This window comes from Phalacrocorax aristotelis, chromosome 2, assembly GCF_949628215.1.
Source record: "Phalacrocorax aristotelis chromosome 2, bGulAri2.1, whole genome shotgun sequence".
Classification (NCBI taxonomy): Eukaryota; Metazoa; Chordata; class Aves; order Suliformes; family Phalacrocoracidae; genus Phalacrocorax; species Phalacrocorax aristotelis.
Genome location: NC_134277.1, coordinates 54,882,876 through 54,905,838, shown reverse-complemented (window position 1 = coordinate 54,905,838; position 22,963 = coordinate 54,882,876). Strand labels below are relative to the sequence as shown.

Sequence of the window (22,963 nt, the reverse complement as noted above, 5' to 3'; positions counted from 1 at the left end):
TAAATCAGATCCCTAATTTTTGCATGCATGAAGCTGTAAGAAGTGGAGTTTGGATTGGCCCAGAACAGAAACTTCTATGTTCCCAAGCTATCCTGAGCATATGTGTGATTTATCCTAGCAGTCTTTATGTATCTGTGATACACAGCATGATTCAGCTAACATTCTCCAGGCATCTCATTTAGGGTAAGATGCAACACATCTTATAAATCCCCAAGCGTGCAGTGTCAGTCGAGGATATCTAGACATTTTGTCAGTGCTACCATTGTCAATAATATGCAGACATTACATGCCCAATTATCACTGCAACTAGAGACTTAACAATTTTTGTACGCTTCTGAATTTTGCTGCCATCTTCAACTTCTCCCTCTCTCTTCCACCAACCCAAAAGCTTTATAGAAGATTTTGAGTTCAGAAAGTATGCCAGTCCAGTCTAGTTTGTGATCAGCTAATTATTGTTCAGCAACTTATAAAGCTTCACAAAATTATATCCCTGAACAGGTAAACATATTCCCTTGCTGCAGGTGTGGTTTTCCACTAAATTAAAAACAGTATGTGTATTGTTGGTGTTCACTGATGAATACAGATACTGTTGAAGTCTTGATTTATGCAGTTCATGTTTGATTCATCAAATTCAACAAGGAGAAAAAACTGCTGAATTACAGGATCTCCTCCAAAACTATACCTTCATCAAAGTATCACTCTCTACAGCAATTTGTCTTTGGCAACTTTACACAGAAATCTTTTGGGGCTTTCCTTTTCCCTGATTATTAACGTGAAACAATACTCAGGAAGCTAGAATACATGCATTCCATTGTAAATGGTTGAGCAAGAGAAAATTAAATGCAACCTAAGGAAGTGAACTTTCCTCCTGTAACACTTGAAAGCAAAAGCTCCTGCACTTTTCTAGGTGGCTGTGCTGTTATTCTCCAAAGGCTTCCCCTCCACTTCCCAACCCTTCATCATGATTTACAGTGGCCTCACCGTGTCTGGATATGAAAGTTGTTGGTGGTTCCAGTGTGTTCATAGTCATGGATGGCAGCTGCGAAGATCATAGCGAAGATCTCCAGCTCTGTCAGCCAGTGCTGCAAAGAGATTACAGAGCAATCAGATAAACTGTCATTTTCGCAGGCATTAAGGCTTGTGTCTTTTAAGGCACGTTATCCCCCGCTGACAGTCAGCACTACACATCATTGCCTTTCCCCTGCAGCCTGCCAGATGTTTTAAAGCAAACTTGTGTGGTTGATACACAAAAGCCAAAACAGTGTTTTTCCTGAAGCTTCATCTAAATAAATTGAACTTCAGCAAAATGGTTTCAGAAGCTAATAAGACTTAAGGCAGAGCAAGGGGGAACATATGCCCTTCTTAAAGAGCAATGTGTGAGGAAGAGAGAGAGGGAAACCTCAAGAAAATCAAGGTTCTTCAAGTGGAACCTGATGATACATGTGCAGGCATGAACATACCACCAGGGTATGTATTTTCAGCTCAGTTGACCTGGGTAGCAGAGCCTCAAATACAGAAGAATGTCACTAATTTCCAGCAACTGGAAGTCTTCATCAGTCACTGAATCATGAGGAGAACAGGGAACACAACCTCAAAAGATGTACATCTTGTTGTTTATTTTTTAATTTATAAAAACATTTGTGAAAGCCCTGAGGTTTATTTTCCTAATTGCTTAGTCCAAGCCTTATTTTTCAATGCTTAAGTCACTTCTGTCTTAGATTTCTAAATTACTTAGATGCTTTTAATCATTCTCCTCTGAGTCAATCAATCATTTTATGTCTGGTTTTCCACTGGTAGCACACAAGGAGCACTGTTAACATCAAGTGTATCAGAGACAAAGGCTCTAGGTACTGTACATGCTGTAAATATTAGTACAAAACACTTCAATGTATTCCATGTAAAGAAAACCTTTACAACAGTGATTGCCAAATATTTTTGTAACAGCTTACTGTCAACCTGCAAACATTTTGACAGACATTCATGTACGAACTGCCTTTTAATTCAAAGCCCAGTAAAGGCAGTTTGGTTTCAGAAATCTATTCCAGACATCTACTATAGCTCAGGGGCCAGCACTCCTCTGTTAACCAAGTGCAGGGGAAGCACAGGTAACTGTGGGGCTCTGCATACAGTGATCTGCCCAGCTCTTCTCCTGCCTTTCACAGCCACCTCTGCATAACCAAAGAAGAATGAAGCAAGTCTCAGTATTCAAAATCTCCTTATGTTAAAGATACAGTTTGAAAATACTGTCCAGAGATAATTTTGCACAATGCCACTGACCATAATCAAGGTAGCCCTTTCTATTTGGTGGGGGCCGGGGGAAGGTGATGAAGAGATCAAGAAATGAGCAGGCACAGAAATTAAACTGTTTTCTCCTTTCTACACAATTGGTCCAGGACAGGAATGGACAGCACTGATGGTGGAAAAATTTGTGATGTTTCTGTTTCCAGGTGTGACTTGTGAATAAGGAACGCTTTACAGCTGGTTAAGAACATAATTGCAACTTTCAAGCAACAACTTCTGGCAACTGCAATGGGGAAAAAAAGGAATTAGGGTTTCCAGGCTACACATCCAGATCTGGACTTCAATTCCTCAACTGTGTTCGGCCACTTCCCAAAAGGAGAGAGTGCAAACGGTAGAAGAAAATTCAGGCACAAGCACTCAGGAACAGGCAGAGCAAACCTACATTATACATGCAGAACTACTATGGGATATGCCCAGCTAGTCTAATGCATCCGCTTCAGACCTCCTGGTCTGACAAGTGCCACTCCAACAGGGTCTTATCACCCAAGTCTTAAAACATCACTAAGGCAATGAGCCCTGTGCTTTAGGTCTCCTACCTCATCTTTTAAGACACAGGATACAGGAGAAGTGCTAACTTGCATGCCCTATCAAAGTATCACTTGCTGAACAAGTCTGGCTAGTGTAGGTTTTCCAATAGGATGTAATACACCTCAGGAGAGGTATTAAATATCATAACAGCATTTGAGGAAGACCACTCGCAACACAGACTGGGATTACAGTTGTGAACTGTGGGTAATAAATAAATCGGTGTAAGTAGCAAAAAGTCAAAATAGGCTTGTGAGTAACAGGAGGGCAAGAGCAGGTAAGTAATTGGAACCTTTAGTCCATTTTTCTGCTACAACCTTGCAAGGAAAAGAAAACAAGATTGCAAAGAGCCTGCAGAGAATGGACACAATCTCCATCTAAGTGGTGACATTACCTTTCACTAGTCTGTGATGGACTTCATCTTGGGAAGAGAGAGCTAGTTTTAAAGAACAAAGCCATCAAGAACTATTGAGAAACCAGCAGGACACTGTTGCAGGTGCAAAAAGCGAGGAAATGTGAACGTTTTTCATTTCTAAAGGGCTGATAAAACAATCTGGAAAAAAACCTTCAAACTTTCAACGATGATGGGGGTAGGGATAGCAGGGGAAGAAGGCACGAAAGAACAAGTATTGTCTTCCAGAGTGGAAACAAAAAAAGGATAATAAGGCATGATTATCTAACACAAACATACAATAAATATGAAGAATTAGCTACAAAGGCAAGTCATTGGCATGTAAACAAAAGGATGGATGCATACAGAAAGGAAAAGGAAAAGGAAAGAGCAATGTTTCCAAATCTAACCAAACACATGGGTGCATTTCCAAGAAAATGCTACAAAGCAAAGACACCAATAATTAGCTTGTTTCCTTCCCCAGCATTTATGGTCTTTTATTCCAAAGTAGTTACCCTTTTCAGAGCTCATGATGATCTGTTTATTAACCACAATCATCTAAGGGAGAGGAGGATCTTACTTCCCTTTGCTGCAAACAGATGTGACAGAAGTCCTGCACTTGTGCACTTTTACAGGTCTGCTGCACAAAATATTCTCCAATACTTCTTGACAGTATCAGAGAAAGAAATCTTAAACATTATAATTTGCACCTCACTGTCTGCATTCACAAAGAAATCATATGGGAATTCCTAATAATTATAAAGGTTAACCAGAAAATAATCCTGAAGAAAGTAATAATTGCAGCTGAACAACAGAGTTAAAAAAAGGAAAGAATGAAATGAGCAAAAAGTGTGTCAGCTTTTGGAAGTTGCTCCTACACATCATGCTTGTACAACAATCCTCTGAGAGACAAACATCAGCATAACTCCAAATTCTCTGTCAACACTATGTCTATGAGAGAACCCGAAATATTCTAGTTCTTATGGTAAAATACAATAAATTCATTCCAAGGCACCATCCTGAGGAATAAAATAACAGGAAAACAAAGAGATTTCAGGTACTGACTATGATTAGAGGGAAAGAATAATTTTTCACTGGAAAGAAAATAGAAGAAAAAAGAAGCCCGAGACAAAACTGTTGAGCTTGTAAATAATAGGAAGCATGACAAAGGCAAAAGAACCATGTAAAGACACACCAGACAACTGTTTCTTCCATTTGAGACTAGAACAAATTGCCACTATACAGACTATTTGGATTTGAAAAAAAGTACTTTTTCAACATTGCAAATAACCAGTTAACAAAATAAACATGGGTTTTTTTCTGTTTTATTGTATGATTTTTTCAAAAGTCTTTTGTCTTCATCCCACTGAAGAATTCAACCATTGGCCTAAAACATGCCTTTTGAAACCAAAGTCTTACCTTCCAGCATGTCCAAGTTCCCTGCATAAATACTGTGAAAGTGATGAACTGAACAACTGTGTAGGCTAAAGTAAGGACAAGATATTGATGTGAGTAAATTCTGGAAACAGGAAAACTTTCTTTACCATGTGTGAACTTACTATGCATATTAGAAGCTAGCCCTGCTGTGAGCAGGAGGTTAGAATTGATGACCTCTAGAGCTCATTCTCAAACTACATTAAACTATGCACATCGAGATGCCTTGTATCCTGCAGGGCAGGCAGGGTGGAAACTAAGGAAAAAGGAAAAAGAAAAAAAAAAAGAAAAAAAAGTTAGAAAAAGCATTCTAAATAGGAAAGCAAAGTTGAAATGTCACTGTTGGCACACAGTGTTGCAAATGCCTTTTTCCCAGTAGCAGAAGAGTGGTTTCTTATTGTGCTACATTAGACCCTAAACCAAATGCCACAGATCATTTGGCTGTGGGAACAATTAGTGCTTGGGGTTATTCCTGGGAAACAGCAGACAATTCACTACATCCTCTGGAGTGCAACTCCATCGTAACAGTCTGCATGGGATACTTTGTACATAGCTTATTGCAGCAGGGATGCAAAAGCAAAGGGCTCAGCTCCGGCGAATGAGTCACTGACTTCAGTGCCAGCATGCACATACGCTCACAAGCACACAAATTCTGGTTTCCCTTTTAGAGATGTAAATCTGGGACATGCACATTCTCTGACCTCTGCACATATTTAGGAACATTGTTTCCTCTGAAACTGAGAGGAAGAATACTTCAGAGACATTCAGAAAGAAAGCATTTCAATACTGAAGGGTTCTTATTTGTCGCTTCCAGCATCAGGCAGCACAGTAGCAGGGGACTTGGAAAGGTGTGTGGACCTAAACAATTTACTGGACATGGGTGACGCATGACAGAAAATCTCAAAAGACATACGCTAAAGGACAACAGGCTTGTGCATTTGTTGCCAGGTTGAGAGAAGGCTGAAACACTTCACAGAGAGAACTGAAGATAGAAATTTTACCATCTCCTTGCTTTTGCAGCTCAGTCAGGTTGGAGCCTGGGATACACACAGCTGTCACTTTTTGCTCTGACCAGCTTCAGCACTTAGTTTCTGCAATTGTCTTCTAAGTCTGAGGGAACTGCCTCTGTGCAGCTGGCAGAAGAGAAGGCTCAGGGCTGGGTCTCACCGGTGACCACAGCTGCCTGCTGGGAGCAGCTAAGGAAATGAAGCCTGACTCTTCTCAGAGGTGGTCCGTGCTGGAAGGACAAGAGACACAAGGCCCACGCACAGAGATGGACAAATCCCAGCTAAGTAAAAGGAAAACACTCTCACCACAAGGGTGCTCAGACAGGGTACAGGTGTCCAGAGAGGCTAAGGACACTCCATCCTTTTCAAGGGATCCAAAATACACTGAACAAGGGCCCAGGCAACCTGATCCAACAGGGGCTGCTCTGAGAGAGCAAGAGACTGCAACGGAAACCTCCACAGGTCTCTCCGAACCTCTGCTTCTGGCAGTTCTTGAAGGCCAGTCCTCCCCAAACTGCTGTCATCCACGCTAAAACAGCACTCCTTCATTCAAAGATGAGTCACAGCTATATTGCTGAGAGACTCCCCAGCCCTCCTGCCACACTGTGGCTGCTGTCCCGTTGAGGGGACCCCTGGCCTGGCACAAGGAGGGGGCTGGAGCCCCAGGCACACACAGAGAGCTGGGGGGCAGTCCCGGTGCCTGACGGGCAGCCTTTCTCTCGGGCAAGCAAAACGGCTTCCCGGAATGGGGCCTTCAGGGCCTCACCGGCCACTGTCCAACCACAGCAGCGTCCGTTGGTGACATCACCAGCCAGCCATCTGGTACACCGGCAGGCACCCCTGCGGCTGGCCCACAGCTGGCTGAGCAGCTCGAGACTCTGACACCAAGCCTGCTTGGTAGAGGAGGACCCAGCGAAGCCAGGCGAGCATCCATGGTCAGTGGGACGAGCGAGAAGAGGTTCTTGGAACCACCAAGGATGCATCCACATCCCAGAAAAAAGAGGTGGGCTGACGGGATGAGCAGCACCTGTGGCAGGTGTGTCAAGCCCATGAAGGTCAACCCACCAGGCAATGGCGACAAGTCCATGGAGGTGGATCCACCTCAAGACGAGGAGGAGCCCATGGAGGTGGATCCACCTCAAAAGGAGGAAGAGCCCATGGAGGTGGATCCACCCCCTGCCAGGCTGACCGGGCACCACACCACCATGGCTGGGGTGCCTCCAGCCCCATGGTGCCCAGAGCACAGCAGGATCACCAGGGGCTCCCAGGGACCCTCCAAACAGCCAGCTCTCAACAAAGGGCACCACCCCCGCCACCAGCACTAGCTCCAAGTGGAGCATCCGCACTGACATCAGGCAGGCTTGTCAAGGAAGATCACCCGGCTGTAAAGACACAGATGAGCCCTGCCTTCCTACCCCTCACCCACATCCCCCATCATGGGGGCATCTCCTCTGCCCTGAGCCCTGGGGAAGAGGCAAGGAGAGGGGCTGCCATTTTCTGGCCGGCAGTGTCGCAGCACCAGGAGGAGTCCCTTGGAGCCTGCTAGAGACCACCGGAGACTGCCCGAGACCAACAGAGACCGCCGGAGACCACTGGACACCATTGGAGGTCCCCAGAATGTGATGCAGACTGCCGGAGATCATCAGAGACTGACAGAGACCAACGGACACCACTGGAGATCAGACAGAACAGTGCAAAATGTCCCTTTTCTGTCTGCGGCAGTAACCAGGAGTGAGAAGAGAAAGAGAACGAGATACATATGTATCCTGTACATGCTGAGCCTTCCCTCCCAGTTCTTCTCCCCACTGAGTAAGCCAGCAACTTTCTGAGCCACCAGCTGAACCCTAACTGTAATGGCTGACCAGCACTCTGCATCTGCCTTCAATTTCTCTAGTCCATCTTCAAACGCATTTCTGTTGTTTGTCTTGACAACCACTGTGGAATCATATTTTGTGCTAAGTATTTCTGTTGAAGCCTTCCATCCATTCCTGTCACTATTGTCACACTCTAGCTGTCTGTACGTTTCTGTGTAAGCCAGTTCAGCTGGTTTTGCTGTAGAGACTGGATGGAGATCTGCACCTCCAGAGGCTGATCCAGAGAAGCATCTCCATCTGAGGCTCCAGATGGCTCTTGTCATCCTCAGAGAAGTGGAATGAATTGTCCTTTGGAGGTATTGCCTTGCTCCCTGAAGTAAGAAGAAAGCTTAGACAATTTGCTTCTTCACATTAGGGGAAACGAATTCCAACAGAAGTGAGTTGGCAGAATCACCCAGGAGATCTGTGGCAGAGTGAAAAACTGAGCTTGGCTTTCTCATTCATCCTCTTCTAGATCACTGTTAAAAGAGTTATCCATATCTTCACCTACCTTCTATTTCTAAATAATCCTAAATCTCTACTTCATTAGCACAGCCATATCAAATGAAGTTTGTCTACAATGCAGACGGGTTCTGCTGTGGATAATCATGATCTCCTTCATGATCCAAAACTGCTGTTGTCTCGTTATGTATTCAGGATGCCAACTCCTGTACTTACCACTACGCCTGTCTTGAAAAGGAGGTAATGGACCGTCTGTGTCACATCTGCAGCATGCATTAGGTTGTGATAAGGATTTTTGTGTTTGCTGTAGCCAACCTCCAGCGCTTCCACAAAGGACACCAGGGCAGAAATGGGGATCTGAGGAAAACACCACAGAATTACAAACAAAATAATCACCTTGAATGGCTAGTGTTTGAAGGAGAGCATTTTGATAAGACGTCCCAAAGAGCGGTTTGTACTTCAGAAATAAATAACACACTAACACATCTGAAACAAGAACTCAGGAGAGAGAATGAATCCAGGTTACTTCCTCAAGCTGGCTTTGCCATCCCTAATTACAGTACTGATGAATCATTCCCACACATAAACACACACAACTAAGTATACTACAAAATGGCATCTGGAAGTCAACGCCATAAGAAAAGTAACAGAGGGCACTTGACTGATTGCCCCCAGAGAAATATTTCTCATCAGGCCACAAGTGTCTCTCTGTTCCCCTCACAACCCACTGGAATATAACTCTGCTTTACTATTCACATTCAAGATTTTCTAATGAAACACACCATATAGCAAGTCTGAGACACTTTACTAAGAGGACTATCATTTTTCAGACCTGTGGCTTTTCATGGTGAAATCCACTTTGCCCATCCTACGGACTTGCCATTCTTTTCTGACTGCAAGAGTAGAACTGTGCACACTTGAAAAAATTTCCAGAGAGGAGCCTACAAAGGTGGTGTCAGCTGCAACATATGTAACTGCCAACCCTAAATGCTCATATTTCCAGAGTTAGAGGAACACTACTGTTCTCCTCTTGCATATGTATCAGGGAAGGATGCAGTTCTGACCAGTTACCTTCTTCAAACATTTTTCATCAGGCATGGGCACTTCCTGAAGATCTGCAGGAGCCAGGTATCTGTAAACCCTTTCAGCCAAAGTGAGTGGGGACCCCCAGGGAGTAGAAGTGTCAACGGAGGAAGGGACAGCAGACTATTTGGGTGGGGAGAACAGCCAAGATTTTAAAGCAATGTTGCTGCCATCCAAATTTAAGCCTGTTCAAAGCTGGAGGAAAAGATACATAGCATTTGTGTCTGCAAACATCTGTAACAATCATGGAATCATAGAATAGTTTGGGTTGGAAAAGACCTTTCAAGCTCATCTTGTCCAACACTTCTGCAGTGGGCAGGGGCATCTTCAACTAGATTCTGTTGCTCAGAGCCCTGTCCAACCTCACCTTGAATGTTTCCAGGGATGGGGCATCTGCCACTGCTCTGGCAACCTGTTCCTGTGTTTCACCACTCTCATTGCAAAAAAATTCTTCCTTATATCTGGTCTAAATCTATCCTCTCTTAGTTTAAAGCAATCACCCCTTGTTCTATTGCTACAGGCTCTGCTAAAAAGTTTGTCTTAATCTTTCCTAGAATCCTCCTTTAAATACTGAAAGGCCTCAATAAGGTCTTCCCAGAGCCTTCTCTTCTCCAGGCTGAACAACCCCAACAACTCTCTCACCCTCTCTTCATAGGAGAGGTGTTCCACCCCTCCAATCATTTTGTGGCCCTCCTCTGGACCTGCTCCAACAGGTCCATGTCTTTCCTGTGCTGAGGACTCAAGAGCTGGATGCAGCACTCCAGGTGGGGTTCACCAGAGCAGACTAGAGCAGCAGAATCATTTCTCTCAACCCACTGGCCCTGCTTCTTTTCATGAATTTGAATCCAAGCTCTCCTTTTTTGCTTGCGCACTTGAGAGTCCTATGAATTTCAGGAGAATGACACCATCGTTCCCAGAGGATCAAATATAATATTCCCATGGATTTCATGGGGAAACCTGTTTGGAACCCTGCCCACTTCATGGCGTCCCACCGCAATTAAACATACTACTTAAATAACATTTGGTCTTGCTTACTGGAGAAAATGCAGTGTCCATGAAGCCTTCAAATAGTGCTAAAATTGCATTTTGAATGGAACAAAGCAGCATGAGAGGGAAGTTCAACAAAATCCAAGATGGGAGACCCATCTTCTAACTACTGACCTTGAAACGGTTGATCAGATCATAGCGTGTGAGAAGTTCATAGAAAATGAATTTCAGTGCATGATCCCCACTGGCATCATTTAGTGCAAATACATCAAAGGACCACTTGTCTACATTCTGCAAGAGTGGGTAGAAAAGGCAGTTAATATGGTAATTCAATTTCTATCACTTTACATCTACAAATGAGTATTACGATGCAGCTGCATCTGGCACAGGACCAGCTCTCAATCTCTCTTGCCTGCTGAGAACTTTGATGTACTTCCTACAGGGGTTTATCCAAATGACTCTCCTTAAACCACATACTAAAGATTGACACCTCTACACTGAAGTTTCCCTCCACTTTCTGTTGCAGGTTACCTCCCATTTCCTCATACCACTTTCACCAAGAAAGAAAGATGATTACATTTCACACACGCATGTGCATATCTGCTCTCCGTGTAAAAAATGGTAGTTGGCTAGACGTAATGTTGAGTGCTGTTAAGGATTAGAGTCCATCTGAAAATCTGGCCTCTCTTTTAGCAATATTAAAAATGCTAAATTACAATTATCTACCGAGCTTTTAAAGCCCAGTCCACCTTTGTTGTTTATTGTCATGGTCACGTTCCAGGTAAGGACCTGACTTCAAGTCAAATGCAAAGAACAGTGACCTTTAACTGCCTTGTGGTCACTCACCCATATCTTACATTCTGAACGAGGCCAATGTATTTTGGTATCAGCTCTCTCCAGCATGGGCTGATTCTGACAACCTTGCTACTTGCATAGTGTTGATTACACAGAACTGAGTATGCCTCTTGTGGAAGTACAGTCTACGGAGAGGCTCATTAGTGAGTGAACATCAAGGACGCTGAAGATTCAGTTCTGCTTTCACCTATTCCAGGAAATCACTTGCTTCCCAAGCAGCTGATTTTACAAGCTGTGTGGAGCCCACACATTGAAGGCAGGCAGGGTCAAGCTTCTTCAGAGATGATTTGTGGCCCAAGTCACAGAAGAACAATCATAAATTGCAGCTTTTCAACAATTTTAGTAGGTGTTGGTGAGGAAAAACAACGAAGAGACGCAAGTTCCACCAAGAAAACATGTTTTGAAGCCCTTGAACAAACTTAGAAAATGGGCAAGAAAAATAATGCCCAAAGCATCCACTCAGTCAATTTTAAGTATTTTCCTCGTTTCTGAGTGCTTTTATTTTGTAATCACTTATCTCAGTCAATGAAGCAAATTAATTTAATGCTAGCATGTATATAATAATTAACTTTTGGGTCCTATGGCACTGAAAATAATGTCTTAACTATGCTGAAATTTAATTCACTGTAAGGCAATCTTATCTTCTAGAAATAAAAGGGGTTTCTTCCTTTATGTATTTTTCCTGTCATTAATGTTGTCCTCTTGCAGCAGATCAAATTTACCAAATTGTGTTTAGATTTTACTGAGGGAGAAATCCTTGCTCTTGTCAAGACAACACAAGTTTTGCTATTGACAATAATGACAGCACCATTTTACCCTGAATAACTAGGGGGGAAAATCCTCTTAACAGAAGCAAGAAAGTGTCAAAGACGGCTTAGAGGCTTGCAGCAACACCAGTTACGCTTTGAAAATGAGTGGATTTTATGACCTTAAAATAAAATTTATCACAGAAGTGGCCCCTATATTGGGGAGAGATCTAAAGGGAAGCAGAACCTCATGGATGCCTTGTGATGGAGGAGAAAAACTGTTTCTTCTACCTAAGAAGAGCAGAAGTGAGGCATGGGAAACTTTCTGTGCTACACACGTCTCTAGGTCATTGGCCCTGGAGCCTCAGCTGAAGTGGCATAAGCTGCTCTAATGCCACATATACCCGCTGTGGTGTAACTGCAAAGAGAACCAAGGGTCTTACTTCTCAGTCCTGTGTCCTTATTACTTGGCCATTGCTCCACTCCTTGGGGGAACCCAGAGATGGAGTGCAACACCAGTTCTTCCTAAAGGCTCAGTTTTCTGTCTTTCTGTCTGCCCTTAACCTTTGAAACTTGATTTGTTTTATAAGCCGATTCAGGGATAGATGTTATTCTGCTCAACATTACTGGAAGGCCTGACACTTCTGTAGCCACAGACAAGCAGAAGTCTATACTGCAGACATTGTAAGTGACTACAGGTTCTGTGTTCATTACCTGAATATTAGCTAGCCAGAAAATATTGCTGTGACAGCACAGGCATCAGAAAAGGCTGAAAAATTAAATTCTAAAGCAGGTAACTACTTCAGCAGCTAGTTAATGTGAAGTTCTCTCTCTGGTACTACACTGCTGAACAGCAGATCACCACAACTTACTTGGTAAATTAACATATTTATTTATTCAAACTTGTCTATATGAATGGTATGTATGGCCACTATTCAAATGAGAGACAAGGCTGATCAGCACTTTTGTCGCAACAGGCCTTACATCATCATGGCTATGTCATGCAGAAAGGCAACAGACTACTGCAGTAGAAAAATCAGTATCCAATATCTCGAGATGCTGTACAATCAATTAAAAAAAAATTGCCTAACTTATCCACTGGAAAAGTGAGAGAGATCATACACCTAAGACTTGCACTGCTACCACTCCATCTGCATTTTTTGCAGAAGCTGCAGCATTTCATTGTTTTATGAAAACAATCTCATTTTGCCAGGCTGATTCCACAGCTTTGGGTTACTCAGTGCAGATGCCCTGTTGGCCACGGCAGCAAAAAGGAGAGCAGGTAGTTCTAAAATAAGCTAGTTTTGGCTCTGTGTCCTCTCAGTCCTTCTCCTTGTTACCGTGACTCTGAGAATAATGTTGATTATGGCAATCCGGAACAGCTGAAGAGATGTGTGTGGTACACTCCTACATTCTTTTGCATGCTTAAAGCATCAGCTCATTTTACAGAGCACATCAAGCAGTTGGGTAGTTCTAAGTTTTTTCAATTGGCTTTACTGGACTGAACCAAGCAACAATATGCACTGTTTTCCACTAAGGATGTGTGACTCAGAAATTTAAGATTATTTCAAAGACAGAAGGCTTCTTCAAAAGAAGTAACTCCTGTTTCAACCACATCTTCCACCAACCCCAAGGCCATCCAGGCAAAGACATGTTCTCAAAATAGTTCTGCAAAAATACATGTCCTAGAGTACACACTGGCCAAGCAGGCATTATTTTACCCTGAGCAAAATTAGTCAATGTCTTTATTGTTATCAATGTGTTTTAACTTACTCTAGCATGATCAGTTCTCTTCATGACCCTTAATAATTTAAGAACATACAAAGAAGAGAGAGATTCTGTAAAGTTTAAGACAGTTGAGACTAGCTGGTGGGCCTTGGAATGTCTTGTTACTGCTGAGGAACTTGGGAGAAGAGGTACCACTATAGATATGTTCCCTCATAAGCTGGCTGTGGGGTATAGTTCTAAAAGAACAAACACTTTAGATCCCATTTGCAGGAGTGCAGCTAACACTTGCCAACCTGCAGTTGGGAAAAAGGTGTGGATGGATGCTTTGATTCTGTACATGAAAGGCATGTTTGATCATTCTTCTTGCATTCAGTGGACCTTCTGCAATTCCTCCACATCTTTTGATGAGTGGTACTATCAAAACCAAAAAGGATTCAGCTGTAGGTCTTTCCAGCATAAAGGAGCGTAGAAGGATTGCTTCATGAGCTTTACATGCAATGTCCCTGTGATCCCACTGGATCACCTTTTTTCACCTTTGCATGGCATGGTTGAACCATGTGCGACGTGTAATCTGCAAAGCTGCTGTGTAGGCAGCTGGTTGCTAACTTGTGTTTGGAGTCCTGATAATTCCCGTCTAAGTCAAGAACCCTGCAATTGTCCCATGGATTGAACCTTGGGTTTTTCAGAGTACTTCTGACTAATCAGTTTTCCTCTGAAACCTCAAAACTCATAAAAGGGTCATTATTCCTAAACTAATTGTCACCTTGAAGACCTGTAGCTGATCATCAATGCAAGAAATTCCTTTCTCTCACAGCAACTGACCCTTTTACTTATCTACCTCTCTCCATCTGTATTTTCTGTCTTCCCTCTGAGAGGCTGTGATTGATTCCAGCATGTTACTAAGTCCTCAGTTTAATCACCATAATCTAGAACATAGCTGTAGCCTTCACAACCTGAAAATGGCTACAGCCTTCAACTCTATTCTCGCCTTTATCAAACCGATAATCCCTTAGGCCAGTAAATGATTAACGTATGTGAACTAAACTAGATGTCAGAAAGAAGGAAAGGGCAATTACTAAGACCCCCTTTCCAAGTCAAATATTCCAGTGTTATCTTGATGCTTTGTACAGAACCCATCCCCCCAACACCTTTTTATTGGGATTACCTTTAGCACTCCAATTACAGCTGGTGGGTAGCTCAAACCGACCATATTTGAAGTCCGTCTGTACATTCTACCAAGATAAAATAGGTAAGGCAACACAAAAATAGAATTAAACAAAACAAAACAAACAAAAATCATAAAGCAACAGACCATTACAGGAGACCTTTTTTTTAGTCCAGGAAACCCTGACTGCAATTTGGTGTTTTTTCTTCCTACTTGTTCCTAACTTGCACAATATTCTCTATACCATTCTTATTGTATAGCCTAACTTGAGCCTATATGCTCCCCAGTATCTCATAGCTTGGTACCTGGCAGGACATCACAGAGAATCTGCCAATATCAAGTCTTTATCAGAGGGAAAGGCTACACCCAAATAAACAAGATGTTCCCCATTTTCCACTGCAGATGACCACCCTGCTCTTTCAGTTCCTTTAGTCTTTGCTAGTCCACATGCAAGTGAATTCTAAATGTACTTCAGAAATCATTTGTTGTCTGCATGGAATCAAATCCAGTTTGGTACAGCTGTTACATTTGTCTGCATTTTTTTAAGATTGGTATAAAATCTTTTGGGTGTTCGCCATGGGTGCGTGTGTTTGAAGGAGCCAGAGAGAAAGAGTAACGCAATAATCAACATCTGCAACCATACTAAACAAATCACTAAATATGTACTAGATTTCAGACATATTTTCAGGCTGCACTGTGTTTAACAGGCTTGGTGAATACAGAAAGACTGTCACAGCTCAAATGCCTTTCTGCAGGTCACCCTTTTTTGCACTTAAGCAACATAGAATCATAGAATCATCAAGGTTGGAAAAGACGTCTAGGACCAAGTCCAACCATCAACCCAACACCACCATGTCCCTAAACCATGCCCCGAAGTGCCATGTCTACATGTTTGTTTTAACACCTCCAGGGATGGTGACTCCACCACCTCTCTGGGCAGCCTGTTCCAATGACTGACCACTCTTTCAGGAAAGACATTTTTCCTAATAGCCAACCTAAACCTCCCCTGAGGCAGCTTGAAGCCATTTCCTCTTTTTCTATCACTAGTAACTTGGGAGATGAGAACAACACCCACCTCACTACAACCTCCTTTCAGGCAGTTGTAGAGAACAAGTTCTCCCCTCAGCCTCCTCTTCTCCAGACTAAACAACCCCAGTTCCCTCAGCCGCTCCTAAGACTTGTGCTCCAGAACCTTCACCAGCTTTGTTGTCCTTCTCTGGACACACTCCAGCACCTCAATATCCCTCTTGTACTGAGGGGCCCAAAACTGAACGCAGTATTCAAGGTGTGGCCTCACCAGTGCCGAGTACAGGGGCACAATCACTTCCCTCCTCCTGCTGGCCACGCTATCCTTGATACAAGCCAGGATGCTGTTGGTCTTCTTGGCCACCTGGGCACACTGCTGGCTCATGTTCACCCAGCTGTCAGCCAGCACCCCCAGGTCCTTCTCTGCTGAGCAACTTTCCAGCCACCCTCCCCAAGTCTGTATTGTTGCATGGGGTTGAACATAGGACTAAAGGGAGATGATGGAAAGCTCTCTTCTCCCATGTGAAGTCTTAACTCAATTCCCTTTTTCAGTGTCATGTTCTGCACTCAGACCTGAAAAGATTCAGCCCCCTTTTGAGAATTAAATTCACCCATTCCCGAAATGATGGAATTTCTTAGCCCCTCCTCCCTCCAGTCAGGAGCCCCATAGCCTTCTTTGTGTATCTGTGTGGTCTGTGGTCCACTGTTTGAGATGCCCAACCTCCTGCACAGAGGGTGGTAGGCTGCCACTGTGATTCTGATGAAGAGTGAAAGGTGCTCTGCTCTTCCATTCCTGACTTCATTTTTGCTGTAGAGACCTGGGACTTGCTGTCTTTCATGCTGCCTAAAGTCTCCTGACAGTTTTACATGTGCCAGCCCTCCTTCCAGCTTGAAGGAAGAATGTCAGCAAAGAATGGTTACTCAGTAAGGAAAACTAAAATAGGGAGTGAGTCCAAATTGAAATGACTAAATGTTTTAAAGGGTTCAGAAAAGTGAAATCAGTTCTAGCAGTAGGTTCTGATGCAAATCACAACAGAGAAGGCTGAGAGGACTCAATGGGTTTTTGAAATCCTCCCTGACCTCCAAAGTTTTCACATCAGTCTTGGTCTATAGTTCATTCCAGTGACTCTATGATACAGGATTTTCTTTGGTTTCTTAGTAGTTCTTCGTAAGAAATACTAGACCACAGAGGTAAACAGAGGCAGGGGAGGGCGTGGTCTGGGATGACTGAATTTTAAAAGCTGTCACTCTTGACCTAGGGCTATGCAGAGGTGCATATTCTCTGTCAAAATTATCCCAACTGTGCTATTACATCTGTATTAAGCAAAGGACAGAGCAGTATGTCCTGTTTCAGGTTGCAATCTGTAACTTAACCCCAGCTTTCGAGGTGCTATCCAGATCTGGGTAGAAACATCACTACAACTATATTAAAGTATTCTTTATCCAATACTACAGGTGCAATTTACTGTACCTAGGCACCTACTAGAACAAAGTAATTACATGCCCCTTTACCTTTCCACAAATATCCCAGCTTGTACTGCATGGACAATACTCCTGAATCGGGGTTTTTCCTCCGTCCTTTTGAGCATCATCCCCATTTGCCGCGTGAAGGTAGAAGCCAACCAGTCCCGGACCTCTGAGGGCACAGAGTCAGACTGGATGTCACTGAGCTCATCTTCTGTGTCCAGTAAACGCCTAGAAGAGGGAGGGAAAAAATGGGTAAACCGCCTCCCTTGGAGAGCATTGCATCATTATTAAAAAAAAGAAACTCACATATATTCCAATTAAAGGACTTGTTAAAAGCTTTTGGTTCGTCAGCCCTAATGGAACACAATTGTACAAGTCTTCTACAGGTTGTTTATTCTCTTTTACAGTTAAAAGATTGTGAAACTCACTACTAGGCCAACAAAGTAGTATCAGCCTTCTGAAGCACAACTACGTAATCATCCACTCACTTCTCTTCTTCAGCTCGTTAATATTCGTGACCTTTCTGCCCTTCAGAGCTCTTTATAGCCATGCTAACTTCCCTGTTAATATCATACAGTCCTCTCCTTTCCCATTCTGGTCATCTGAGGTGACTCTACAAGCGCACATCCAAAAGGAATAGAGGAGTAGGAATTTAGAAAGTTTCAGAAAAAGTAGTCACAATATTATGAAAACATTTCTCCAAGAGAATATACATTAAATTAATGATTGCTTTTGATCACCTCCCCTTCCCCAGGAAACTTAAAAGAGCTTTTAGACCAAGGATTGTAATCTGCTTTACGCAGACTACAATATTTTCATTATTAAAAACTTATTGTCTGTGAGTAATAAATCTTGGCTAAAAAAATTTCCCAGCCAACACGTAAATTACAATTTTGAGTCGCTGGTACTAGACATAAGAGTGCTGATGTCTGTAGTTAACTCACCTAGTTTCATCAATGTATACTGACTCAAGAACAGTCGCAGCATATTCCAAATTCTTCTTTAGGTCTACAACTGAAGCTTCCCCTCTCTCTAACTGCTTTACCAAAGACCGCAGCCTAGAAAACAGAAATCTGATTAGTACAAAGAAACAGGTTTGAGGGTGGGCATCAATTCCAAACACCTAGCAGGCATGATTGGTAGGAGAAAACTTTTGGAAGTCCACAAGGTTCTTTAAGCTGAATGCAGTCAACAAAAGTCAATTTTCAAAGATCAGTCACAATGATGCCAGATAAACATCATATTATTTTTAGGCTCAAATAAGCCAGCAGTTATGACTGTCCCCTACTTATACCAAGATAAGTTAAGGCAGAAATCACTTGGAATTTAACACAGGAACTAAGACAGAACAATTTCATTCCAGCCATAAGAAAGAAAGTGACTTCTTAAGTAGCACCTGTTGACAAATGTCAGCCAGTTATGATGACTGGTGTACACTTATGCAAAATTGTATTACAGTATATTTAGAAATACTATTGCAGAAATACAAGGTTACAAAATGCTACAATTTTCATTAGATCAAAAGGCCACCCTTAGACTATCCCATCTGTACTAAATAGAACTCATGGAAGTTTTTTTATCAGGTTGTTATTATCATTATTTTGGGGGGGAACAGACTTTCTGAAAACAAAAATTTGTGCAGAAAATGCCTCCTATGTCAAAGACAATTCATATGTTTGCGCAATTTGCTTTTGTCTTTTCCTCTCTTACACTCTACTTTCTGTGGTAAATTACAAAAATAAGAAAAAAAAAGGAAGAAAGAGGAGAAGAAAATTTAAAAGTAAAGAGTAACGTAATGATTTTAAACAACCCAAGAATATAAATGCTTACAATTAGAAGAAGAAAATTATAATTCCTTTAAAAGGACAATGGTATAAAGATTTGACATGTTAAAACATTTTTGTGAATGTCTTCATCCTTGTTAAACAGCGGTTAAACAAACATTCAAATATATATTTAACAGTGGAGCAGAAATCACAAGTTGTTAATTTGTCCTGTTCAAGACACAAAAACCTAGAGGAGTAGTCATGTCATCTAAAATTTGTCTTGTACTTAGGGCACTACTCTTCCATGGAGAAAAATAACCTTTTCCACAAGGTAGTACAGAGCTGGAGCCCCATATAGGTGCCTGCTCTCACTTTATTAACCTTAGTTGGAGCCCAACCTCCTACAGTAGACACGTACATGAATATCTTAAAACAAAGTGAGTATCTGTATTACCTTGCTACCACAACACCCCTGTAGTATCAGTGCTTTCAGGAGAAATCAAGTCTCCATGGGGCTGTATGTCACAGCAGAGCTGAGGAGCAGTCAGTCTGCCTGTGCGCACTGCGCCAACAGCTCTTTCCAGCTGGATTTCCTTCCCTACCCTTTCCCCACATAAACGGTGAGGCTCTGGAGAGTAAAAATCCTAACAAATACTGATTGTTCCTCTGGCTAGGTCACATAAATGCCACTCCTACTGACAGTGGTACTGCTGACACACAGCTAGCTACATATTTAGCTAGTTATACAGAACCTTGAACAAGAGGTGGACCCTCCATCTCCAGGAGGATTAACTCATCCACTTGTTGGCGGTTGAAAAACAAAAGTATTGTTCAGTACTTCACCCCTGCTGTGAGAATGGAAATGGGAACGCCAGTGATGTACAGGTACACTGAACACAGCTCTTCTCATCTCTGTAAGCCAGGTGGAGAGCATTCAACCATGCCAGCACGTTTCCCTCCAATCCTGGAACCCAGCTCAGGGAATCCATGGAGCAACCTCAGCCCCACGGAAGAAACATGGCTCAGTGCTCCCATACCACTCTTCTGCGTAACAGCACCACCAGCTGTTAGCAGCAACATGTTGCGTTTGATGACTAGAGCTAGGAAAGGTTCTCTCCCACCTTTCAGGTTGATTCCAGCCTCAGGCAGCACATTGTGGAAGATTAATTCACCTCCTCCCTAGAGCCAAACCATTGATCCCCCCTACTCATTCCCAGCTTTTCTAGCCAATGCAGGAGGGGAGGAAGAGGAAAAAAAACAACAAACCAACTTTCACGTCCAAACAGTAAGCATTGGTTCATATGCCTTCTCCTTCCTTCATCCCAAGTATGGGGAGTCCAGAGATGGGACCCCTTTACTAGTTACCACATTGTTTGTACACAAGCCACAGGAGTTAATATTGCAGGAGGAACATTATTTTTGGCTCTTCCTGACTTTTGTTTCATTGATTTAAGTACCCAGCAGCTCTATGCCAAAAGTAATTCAAAATTCATGTTCAATAATAGCACAGTGAGTAACGGTTCCTTCATGGCACCAACATTCATCATCGAAGAAGATTATGCAGAGCACTGCCTGCACCAATCATTTGGAAAAACAGAAGTACGGCTGTTATAATAAAACCTTGTCACACGTTCAGCTGCTTTCATGTGAAAAAAAATTACATCGTCTTTGTCTTACCATCCATTATCTAGAACTATTTCTGATTCATTAAGTCACAACAGCTGCTGCCAGTTACCTTTACTAAATAAGAGCCTGGTGATAAGTTTGTCTTTAATGCATTCCATGTAGCTCTATTTTTTTTTAAATAGTCCTAAATGCAATCATAAAGTTAAGGCCAGGCTGTCCCACTGAAGGGCATCCAGGCAAATTTATATGCTGAAAAATTCTCTTTCAGGTTGGCTGAAGTAATTCTGGAATTCAATCAAATTCACCAAATCATTTTGACTGAAATAAAAACATTACCACAAACTTTTAACTGTTTTATTCTTAGGAGCTTTTATTAAAGCAATGGAAGCTGAGGGCAAGATACTGACTTCCTATCTTTACCCCATAGACTAGTCATTGCAGCAAGTGAGTAGGGTTCAGTCACATGTACCATTTCACAGGAAAATGCTGAGTCTGTCAGGCTACTAAAAGAAACATACTGATATAATTATCACAATCAATTTAAGGAACTTAGTTAATCATTTACTTCGCTTTTATTGTAACTGTCTGTTTCGCATGAAAAAATCACTTTTTTCAACCAAAGCATGCTTTGTTCTGTTCTGTTCTAAAAAGTTCATTACAGAGTGGTCAAACCCTAATTTTTCATTGTTTCTTTTTTCCCTTCTTTTCCTTTGAAGTTCAGAACTAAAAATGTGCACAGATCTACCAGACCTAGTTCCACTGAAGCCCAAGGAGCCAGCTGTAAGAGAAGCAGACGTTTCCTGTGCGTAAGGAGATCCCAGGCCAGAAGGCAGGTGTTAACCATTTCTAATATTAAGCTGTTTTAGGACCATGTCACGTGCCATAAGTGAGCCAGACTGTAGGTCAGCTCAAAGTTTCTCAGGTTATGGTCATCAGCACAGCAGTTACAAAGAACTGGTTGGTCGAAAATATTAGCTCTAAATCTAGTTGTTTCATTATATTAAGATACAGCTAATGCCTTTCTTAATCAGATTTCCAAGGGAAGCTATTCCTCCAGTCTGCAAATTCTCTGTGAATATGTGCCAAATATTACGGAAAACGTCTGAGAACATTTGTTCTACGCACACTTATTTCACGTTTTAGTCCTTGGACTACCTGCCCAAAGGAAAAGCCTAATCCTGAGTAATGCTACGCATTTTAACTTCCTCTGACCCCACAGGGAGCTCAAGTACATGTAAAATCTTGGACAAGGCCTATTTTAGAATATGGCCTCCCGTATTGGCCTTCCCAGGAAAGCATCTGTACACACCTGCCATAAAAAGCCCTGAGAGTATCTGCAAATAATCCCACCGATTTCAGCAGAGCAAAACATTTGTGTAACACAGGTGGGTTGGGTTCTCAGCGAAGGTGAGAGGTTATCCAAAGGGCACGCTGTTCCACAGTCCCACTCCCACTCTTTTTAATATTTCCCTAAAGTATTAGCTATCAAAAGATCCAGGGAGATAGAAAACAAATTACTAGAAACTGGGCAACTGAAGTCAGTCCATGAAATTTACACAGCTCAAAGACCCAAAGCCGCTCTAGATCCAAACTGAATACCAGGAAAAAGTGAAGCTGTTTTCAGTGTGTTCTTGAAATGTAAAATTTCTGAGTAACCGCTCCAGGCATTCTCCTCTCTGTTATAAATAAAACAGTATCTGTGTACAAATATTTATCTCCTTAGCTAGAGGGCTTGCTTTTATGCTGTTGATTTTTTTTAAAAATAGCATTACATATCACTGCAGAGAAGATTAACACCACTGCAGTCCAGATACCAGTCAGCTTCAATTAACATGCAAAACACACGTATTGTCTGAATACTTGGGGCAAGTTCCTTCAACCGGTGTAAAGTCTGCAAAGCTGCGTGGCTAGTCTCCGCATTTATTTTCAAAGCTTTATGACTGTGATTCACCACACGTTTTCAACAATACAACTCAATCTTTTCTTCTGAGAATCACTCGCACACCACTGGGCCAGCTGAAGAAAAACTACTTTGAATGCACATTAAAAATTAAAAAAAAAAAAAAAAAAAAAATTCTAATATCATTACAGATTACCAAGGATGGAATATTTATCCCTGCTTTACTCTTGATATTAAGGGCTAAACAGTTTGATATTGACAGCTAAACCTGATTAATATGTTCTTTCAAACATGATGGCCTACTACCTGACAGGTGAGGTTTGTAGTAAGCACAGAGATTTTTTTATTATACCTGGGAAAAGAGGGTAAGCTATTGAACAAAGCACTGCTAGAGCTGGTTAAGTACTCTCTTGAGACAATGTTCTTTCATCAGTTGTCACTAATTCTTTGAGATCAAAAGCTATTCACAAGCTTCTTCTAAGTCTGATACGAGTTCCATGAAGAAAGCCTGCACTGGAATTTCTTATCAAAACTGAGCCCTGCCATTGTAGCAAAGGCCCTCACCAGGGAGGGGAAACCCTGAGCTGAAGTGATTGCCACTTGGTCCCTTTTAACACATACTGAAATTGGAGATCCCAGAG

At 42.3% G+C, this 22,963-nt stretch overlaps 1 protein-coding gene across 6 annotated transcripts in view; it reads right to left on the bottom strand.

The window, feature by feature from the left end:
- Positions 1-22,963, bottom strand: part of PDE1C (phosphodiesterase 1C) — a 346,739-nt gene that overhangs the window by 91,328 nt on the left and 232,448 nt on the right. For all 6 annotated transcript variants that reach the window (XM_075083627.1, XM_075083628.1, XM_075083631.1 and 3 more), the window contains exons 4-9: positions 17,975-18,088; positions 17,076-17,258; positions 14,538-14,604; positions 10,218-10,334; positions 8,190-8,330; positions 982-1,082 (exon numbers count right to left, since the gene is read on the bottom strand). In XM_075083627.1, coding sequence (XP_074939728.1) covers positions 982-1,082; positions 8,190-8,330; positions 10,218-10,334; positions 14,538-14,604; positions 17,076-17,258; positions 17,975-18,088 — 723 coding nt within the window. The remainder of the gene's footprint in view (positions 1-981; positions 1,083-8,189; positions 8,331-10,217; positions 10,335-14,537; positions 14,605-17,075; positions 17,259-17,974; positions 18,089-22,963) is intronic.